At 42.0% G+C, this 8,168-nt stretch overlaps 1 protein-coding gene across 1 annotated transcript in view; it reads left to right on the top strand.

The window, feature by feature from the left end:
• Positions 1-8,168, top strand: part of EPRS1 (glutamyl-prolyl-tRNA synthetase 1) — a 128,039-nt gene that overhangs the window by 30,032 nt on the left and 89,839 nt on the right. The window contains 4 exon segments of the mRNA XM_077485785.1: positions 2,216-2,372; positions 4,482-4,603; positions 5,300-5,394; positions 7,335-7,461. Coding sequence (XP_077341911.1) covers positions 2,216-2,372; positions 4,482-4,603; positions 5,300-5,394; positions 7,335-7,461 — 501 coding nt within the window.

Genomic DNA, 8,168 nt, shown 5'->3' with positions numbered 1-8,168 from the left:
AGTGGAAGAAGATCGCTGTAACACCCGAGCGGTGCAGTGCTGAGCCCGGCTGACAGCTCTGTCTGTATTCAGATTCTACTTTGGGAGCACAGCTGTTCTGCCACGTTTGCTCAGTTGCTGGGGGGGGGGGGGGGGGGGGGGGGGGGGAGGCTCTTGGCTGGTTTGTCCTGCTCTGCGTAACTTGATTCTTTTTTTTTTTTTTTTTAAAGATGCATCTACAATAGAAACATAGAAGTGATGGCAGAAAAAGTGGTCTGTCCAATTTTGTTTTTTGTACATTATTTTCCCCTTTTCCTTATTTTTGTCTGAAAATAGACCGACGTTTGTTCCAAGCATGTTTGAAACCACTTATTGTTGAATGACTCGCTACCTGTGTTGGAAGTCTATTCCAAGCATCAACTACCCCTTCAGTAACATAATACTTTTTAAGATTAGTTTTGAACAATATCAAGGCGCTTAAAGAGAAACAGTCAAAACTGGGTTTAAAGCGATACTAAAGTCTTGTTTATGTTAAGTTTATTTTTACTGAAAAAAAATAAAAAATTATACTTGCATGCTTTGTGCAGTGGATTTGCACAGAGCAGCTCAGATCCTCCTCTTCTTGGGTCCCTCTTCTTTCCTAGCCACGCCCTCCTGTTAAGTGCCCCCACAGCAAGCAGCTTGCTATGGGGGCACCATTCAGACTCAGAGCTGTGGCCCCAGCCCCGCCCTCTCTCTAGCCTGATTGGCTTACTTTGACAGCAGCAGGAGCCAATGGCCACCGATGCTGTGTCTCAGCCAATCAGGAGGGAGAATCTCGGACAGCTACACACAGAGGCTTTGTAATGCATTCTATGCATTAGGATAAAAAAAGCTTCTGCCTTTACAACCACTTGAAGCAAAATCTGATTTATCCAGTTTACCAAAAGTCTACCTTCCTTCCCACCTCAACCTTTAATGGTTACTTTGCCATCACTCCCCATTGCTCCTCCTTCCCTCGCTGTCTATGACCATACCAGGGGGCAGGAGTGCTGCAGAAGCCCAGCAATGAGATTGGGCAAGGTGACAGTGTCTTAATAAGTTTTTTTGCTTTCCTGTAAGATTTCTGTACATTTTTGCTCCCTTTTTTAGCTTTAGGCCCCTTTCACACATGCGGACATTATGTCTGTACTTCATCCATCCGTTTGCTGATGAAATACGGACATATATGCATTCCTATGGGATAGCGGGTGTCTGTGGATAAACATCTGCAGACACCCGATATCGTCCGCCTCCGCTATTGTCCGATTCTGCAGACAGAGGAAAATCCTATTTTTCTATCCGTCTGCAGAGCGGATCGGATGAACACGGACAGACGGTCATCCGATCCCCCATAGAGGAGAGCGGAGAGCTGGCACAGTGTGCAGGACCGCCCTGTTATCCGCCGGCTCAGTAGGGACAACTGAGCGATCCCCGCTTAGCAAGCGGATCATCACGGGGCGGATCATTACTGATCCGTCCCGTGTGAAAGGGGCCTAAGTTACTTTTCTTGTGTTCATCAGCTTTAGTCTGGCAGAGGATTGCCCAAAAAAATTTAAAATTGCTTAATTGTGAATTGTCTGACCTCACTTTCTCCCAGCTTCCAAGTTTGCAGGTCAGGCATTTGACAGAGCAGCGACTGTCAGATTTCATATAATGCCTGGTACACACAATGAGATTATGGGAAGAATGATCATCCGTTTGTTTGTTTTTTGTTGTTTTTTTTTTTTTTTTTGTATACTGGTCTCCTATAAAAAAAAAAAAAAAAAAAAAAGTTACGAAAAGTCGCATACAACAGAATAAAAATTTGGAAGTGATGTAATGTATTTGTAACGGAAAACGTACGATCTGATATCGTACAAGAAGATTTTTTGTGCTGGTTCCATTGGCTAATTTTGAATGACTAGTGATCAGCTCTTGAAAGCTGTGTGCTAATGATCATATTATCGTACGATCGCTTCGAACATGGTTTTTTTTTCTGATCGCGTGTGTACGGGCCATAACGCTTCGCCCCCAACTCAGACTAAAGTGTTTGATACATACAGAGTAAATAAAAGAGGCATTAGGTAAGCCTGCAGTTATAATTTTAGTGTTCGTGTTCATATTCTTCCATTGGTCAAGTTGTGATTTGTTTTTAGAGAGGAAGTAAACCCTGATGGGTGTTACTTCCTCTACATAAACCTAATATAAAAGACTGAACATTGGTCTTGTCTTTTAGGTCAACCACTGGATGGAGTTCAGTCAGACCCGTCTTCAGGATAAGACCAGCTTCCCTGCTGCTCTGCAAGAACTGAACCACTGCCTCTCCCTCCGGACCTACTTAGTAGGGGACTCCCTGACACTCGCTGACATCAGCGTCTATTCCTCCTTGGCAGGTACTGGGATACCATAATGTAGATTAGGGAACAAGGGCTAAACATTTAAAGCTAGACTCTAGGGGAAAGTAAAAGAAATCCCTTGCAGTGGCGCTGCCCCAATACTGCAAAGGTTAAATGCTTGTTTAGGTGTAGGGGACCACAATAAGCAGTTTTTATTTACTGATCACAGAGGCTCTTTCTCCAGGTTGTCGGACCAGTCCCTGCTCTCTATTCTCCCCTTTGCTGTGGCAGTTGTAGGTCCTTTGGAGTAAATAGAATACAGAGTCCCTAGCCCGGTACTGGAAGTTAGGAAGCCGACGGACATTCCACTGCCATACAGGAACCAGCAGATAGTGCTAGCTGCTGGGGAAACAGAGGATCGAGTAAATTAGGCTCTTTTTACACTGGCTGAGTCCACCAGCAGGGGATCTCTCCACTGATCTCTGCTGAGCAGGAAAATGACAGATCAGTGTCTGCTCCGCTGATACAGAGCCAGACACATCCTGCTGCTCTCTATGGGGCGGTCGGATAGAAAACAACTGCCTGTATAGGATCGGCTCAGATGTCGGCAGTTGTCAATTAACTCAGTTGACATCTGCTGCTCCATAGCGAAACACACACTTCACTCAGATTTATACCATCTAGTGAGGAGGCCGGGCTTTTACCTTCATTACCCTGCCCCTTTAGAGCCCATTCCATTTCCAAAGTTTACTGTTAGAAATGTTCCTTCTGCTGTACAGTTACCACTAGGGTTGTTCCGATACAGAGCATTTGCACGAGTACTTGTACTCGTGTAAATGCTCCGATGCCTAATCCAATACCTGGACAGCCTTAGAGATGATTGGTTTGGGTAGTTACAATCACATATCTCCCTCTGTGGCTTTCAATAAAGCGGCTGACCACTGCTTCTCTTTCTCTCCCTCACACAGCTTTCAGCTGCTTTATTGAAAGCCACACAGTGAGATCGGTGGTTATAACTGCCCCCCACTGCCCCACTAATCACCCCCAACTCCCCCTGTATCCTCCTTCGGGTCCCCCTCCGTGCTCTCCTCTGGGACCCCCAACTCCCCTGTATCCTCCTTCGGGTCCCCCTCCACGCTTTCCTCTGGGTCCCCCTCCACGCTCTCCACTAGGTCCCACTTCATCCCTTCCCTCGCTCCCCCCACCGTTCCAGATCTGTCAGGATGGAGAGCAGAGGAAGGAGCTGGTATATATGTCATTTACCGAGTCCTTCCTCTTCTGAATGAACAGTCAGTGATTACGATGAACTGTGTTTACAATTCTTCAGTTTATGACTGGAGAGGAGCCTCTCTGTCTCCTATCCATTCATCTTCAGTGCAGCTGAGGCTACAGAGAAAGGAACAAGGAATATGTGTCCTTAATCCCTTTTCCTATCTCAAAGGGGAGGTGTCAGGGGTCTGTTTAGACACCCCGATATCTCAACCAACCCCCCCCCCCCCCCACAGGGCTGATAAGAAAAAAATATATAAAAAAAAAAAAAAGGAATTGTAATAAATATTTAAAAGTTACATTGTAAAAAAACACTGGCACCATCCAATCCCCCCTCCAAAGAAGAAAGCACTGTAAAGAAAATAAAAACAAAAAGATATTGTAAAAAAATTATTAAAACAATTGTAAAAAATTAAATTGTTTTTTTTTTTTTTTTTTTTTTTTTTTTTTTTTTTACAAAAACGACTGACACAGTCCACACCTCATCAGTGCCTATCAGTGCTACATATTAGTACCACTGTCACATGACATTAAGAAAAGGTAATCGGTATCTGCGAGTACTTGGAATAAAAGCATTGGTACATGTACTCGGTCTTAAAAAAAAAAAAAAAAAAAGCGGTGCACCCTTCGTTAGCAATAGTATCACATTGAATCCCTAAATCTAGAAGGCATTAGCAGCAAAGTGCTTGGCAACCCTCTCTAGTGTCACACCAGACCTCCCCGAATTCAGTTCTGAGAATAAGAAGGTAATGTCAATCATGATCATTTCCACTATAGTCCCTGGTTGGCATATGTTACTGCCTATTGTGTTTTTCCATCACTCTTTATACTGCTTTACTGAATAATTTTACTAGTGCCCTGTCTTACTCGTGCTCCTTGTTTTGTTATCTTGTGCAGTCAGCAGCTTATGGCAAGCAGAGTTGAAACAGAACAAAGCTGCTGTCAATGTCCGACGCTGGTATATGTTTCTGGAGCCCAGTGTTCCCTTCCGAGGGGAGCTTAGTGTCAGCGTGTCTGCGGTAAGTAAATAGATTATCAATAAATGCACTGCTCCTGCTTCCTGTCAGGCTTTGTTGTTGCTGCTCTCTGAATTAAAGGGAAACCATTATAATTTTCTCTATATCACAACAGATACGGTGTGTGTCTGTATATTCATATACGTCTGTATGAATGTGTATTTTATATATACATATTTATATCACACACCATATATTCACAAGGCTATATGCACGTAAACAGATATGTATACAATCTTTCTGTTTTGCAGAAAAATATTTAACACTAGGTCCAGCTAAGTTTTCTCAGAACATGGGTTTTGTAAAGGGAGAACATAAGTTATTTGCCTTTTGGCACACCGTTACTGATTGAAACATCAGATAGAGCCCTTTAAATGTGAGTCACTGCATTGACTCATATACTTGCGTTGACATTTCGGCTTGAGCTGTTGAGCTCTCTTAACAGGCTTTTTAAAAAACAGGGGCTAAGGAGCTCCTATATCACTGAGAGCTCCACCAACTATCTGCATGTGAAAAGATTTACATGCCATATTAATGTGAACAAAATAAGGAGAATGTTCTTTTAAAATTACATTTTATTGGACCCGATCATAAAAAAGACATCCTGTACACTCAGCCATGTACTGTGTGTTTTGTCTGTCATTTAAATCAGCAATATGAAGTCTCCTAAATAAGTTAATCTGTGCCTATTCTTCCTAGCCTGCTGAAAAGAAACAAGATGTTGGAAAGTTTATTGAGCTTCCAGGTGCGGAGGTGGGGAAGGTGGTGGTGAGATTCCCCCCTGAGGCCAGTGGGTAAGTAATTTGAGTGTAGGCCCAGCACGTGGCCTCCTTTCTTCTATTTTTTGCAACCAGGTGCCACTTTTTTTTAAAGCCTTTCTTTTGGGATGCTTCTTGTATGTTGTCATTCTGTAATTTGGCTGTCATTGAAAAACTTTGATCATTGATGAAGCAGGAACCATTCAATGAACTCCTGCTGTAAAAGGTTAAGTTGGAGTTCAGGGTTTGTGCTGGGTCTAGAATTATATTATCTTGGTTAAAGACCTGGACTTTTATTCCTTTTTTCAAACCCACCCTTTTATTATGTTATGAAAACTCAGAAATATGATCTGAGAATGACATTTTGCGACCCGACTTTGGGGGCCCATATTTTGAGGCCACATATTGCCAGGAACCCCAATTTCGGTATGCAGACACTGTGGAACTAGCACGACAACATATCCAATATAATATAATATAATATTTGAGGTTCCTATCACCAAGTGACCCCGAGATAGGGGGCCCCAAAGTTGGGTCACAAAATGTCATGCACTTTTCTGCATCAGAGATACATGGCCTCAAAGTCAACTGTGACCATCTGCGGCAATGTAATTTGGTCATTAGGGTTGGGTGTTATGGTAAGTGGTTATCCGTTAGGGCTAAGGTTATTGTTTAGGATTGAGGGTTGGATTAGGGTTAGGGTTGTTTATGGTTAGGGTTAGTGTAAGGGTTAGGGGTAGGGTTAGGGGTTAGGGTTAGTGTTAGGGTTAGTGGTTAGGGTTCTGGATATTTTAATAAGGCATTAAACAATATTATACTACCATATACAACAGCAAAGAATTAAAATATATTAATCAATACATATTTCATGATAAAAATATATTAAAAAATTGGCCAAATAAAATTTAAAACAATTATAAAAAATCTAATTAACATAGATTTTGCTTTTAAATAAAACAATTTGAAACTAGAAAAAATGAATAAAAAAATATATTAAGATTAAAAAAACGATTTTAATATTGTTTTATATTAGAAATAATGAAAACATTTTAAAAATTGCCACAAGAAAATTTTACATATTTTAAAAAATTGGATAATTTGCTATAAATAGACATTTTTTTTTTTTTTTTTTTAAATAAAGGACAGAGAAAAAAATTCATCTGTACATCTATAGATAAATATATTTTCTAAATATATACACATACCTGATCGTTACCAACAGATGTTCCTCTGGTGACACTCTGTTTCTCATATTGGTGTCCATGAATGTCAGACCAGGTCGTACTTTTTCTAAGAGCAGATCAAATGTGACAATGGACATCCGGCTAAAATTAAAAAGCTTGTCGGGGTAGGTACGCAGCTGCACATACATGTTTGTGAAATATCCAATGGACATTCGCTGTCCCATCAACGGATGGGTTCAATATCGATGAGCTCTGACCCTGGACCTCTCACAAAATTTGCGACGACATTGCTGTCTCATCAAGAGCAACATCAGGAGCATTTCCTGACATATATTCAATATGGGATCCATTTCAAAATATATACCACAGAAAGAGAGGCAAATGCAAGTGTACAACTGCTCTCTATGCTGCTGCTCACTCTGATCAAAATGGCAGAAATAGTTAAAAAAAAAACATGCTTCGAGAGCTTGGGGAGGGTCTACATGATGTTATCTTTATAAACGCAAACGCATTTTTTTGAGCAGAGTTTTCACCTGCGTCTCATGTGCATGAGGCCTAAGACGCCCCTCAAGTCACTGAATGCAAGGCTAACTCCATAGGATGCTGCAAGAGAAAGGAGTCGCCATTAAACAGGAAACCTGGAGCAGTGGTCATAATACCAGCTAAAACAAACGTAGGCAAGGGATCTGCATACTCTGATTAAAATTGCTGCTGAAAGTCCCTAAAAACGGAGTGTTTAATATCACTTTAAAGTGTAAGAATTCTTTATAAGATTTTTCATTGTTTTCTCAGGTATCTGCACATTGGACATGCCAAGGCTGCTCTTCTCAACCAGCATTATCAGGTGAACTTCAAGGGAAAACTTATTATGCGGTTTGATGACACCAACCCAGAGAAGGAGAAGGAAGACTTTGAAAAGGTAACATAAATGATCATCTTGGTGAAGTTATACTTAAATAGCCCCCCGCCTCCCCAACCACCACATTTGAAGCCAACTACAAGGAGAGGTGTACCACCATTGAAGTGTAGATTTATCTTAACTCTGCAATGCTTGGGCGATTCCCTGAAGAACTCTTCTGCACTTAGACCCCTTTCACACTGCCGTCGTTTTTCAGGCGCTACAGCGCTAAAAATAGCCCCTGCATAGCGCCTGAAAAAAAAGGCTCCATTCACTCCATTATGAAAGCCCTAGGGCTTTCACACTGGAACGGTGCGCTGGCAGGACGTCACAAAAAGTCCTGCCAGCAGCTTCTGGTGAACTCGCCACTCCTCCGCCGCTGCTCCCCATTGAAATCAATGGAGCAGCGCTGTGATTCTGCCAGCAAAACGGCACTACGTGAGTGTTTTGCGGCCGGATTTATTCCCTTTTCGGCTGCTAGCTGGTGGTTAAAAACCACCCCACTTGCAGCCGAATAGCGCCGCTAAAAATAGCGCTGCTTTACCACTGACGCCGGTGGCGGCGCAGTGTGAAAAGGGTCTTAACTGACTCTCCCTGCATTATGAGCTGATGACTGTTTACTATGGGAGTACTTGCAGAACCTGGACTGTTTTAAATGCAGATTGTCATTTTACCACAGTAAGTGCATTCATGCATGTTTTTATTTGTTATTTAAATCTACACTTGGA

This window comes from Lithobates pipiens, unplaced genomic scaffold (assembly GCF_037356315.1).
Source record: "Lithobates pipiens isolate NorthernLeopardFrog02 unplaced genomic scaffold, aLitPip1_a1.2 Scaffold_18, whole genome shotgun sequence".
Classification (NCBI taxonomy): domain Eukaryota; kingdom Metazoa; phylum Chordata; class Amphibia; order Anura; family Ranidae; genus Lithobates; species Lithobates pipiens.
The sequence above is the reverse complement of the archived record's forward strand: the minus strand, read 5'-3'. Positions and strand labels throughout refer to the sequence as shown.